General features: G+C 59.3%; 1 protein-coding gene across 1 annotated transcript in view; it reads right to left on the reverse strand.

The window, feature by feature from the left end:
* LOC104080897 (leucine-rich repeat-containing protein 4-like) overlaps nucleotides 1-243 on the reverse strand; it is a gene marked incomplete at both ends in the record, with an annotated part of 1,029 nt that overhangs the window by 407 nt on the left and 379 nt on the right. The window contains 1 exon segment of the mRNA XM_009583438.1: nucleotides 6-243. Coding sequence (XP_009581733.1) covers nucleotides 6-243 — 238 coding nt within the window.

Here is a 243-nt window from a genome sequence, read left to right on the forward strand (position 1 = left end):
AAGTTATTGCCCGACATCTCCAGCTCCTCCAGCCCCACCAAGGGCGTCAGGTTGGGCATGTCCTTAATGTTGCACATCCCCAGGTTCAGGTACTTGAGGTTGTACAAGCCCTCGAAAGCCCCCTCGGAGATGTACTCCAGCTTCTTCAGCTCGCCCAGGTCCAGGCGCATGAGGGAGGGCACCCGGTTGAAGGCGTACGAGGGGATGCTCTCGATGGGGTTGTTCCTCAACCACAGCTCCCGC

This window comes from Fulmarus glacialis, unplaced genomic scaffold (genome assembly GCF_000690835.1).
Source record: "Fulmarus glacialis isolate BGI_N327 unplaced genomic scaffold, ASM69083v1 scaffold36848, whole genome shotgun sequence".
In the NCBI taxonomy this organism is placed as follows: domain Eukaryota; kingdom Metazoa; phylum Chordata; class Aves; order Procellariiformes; family Procellariidae; genus Fulmarus; species Fulmarus glacialis.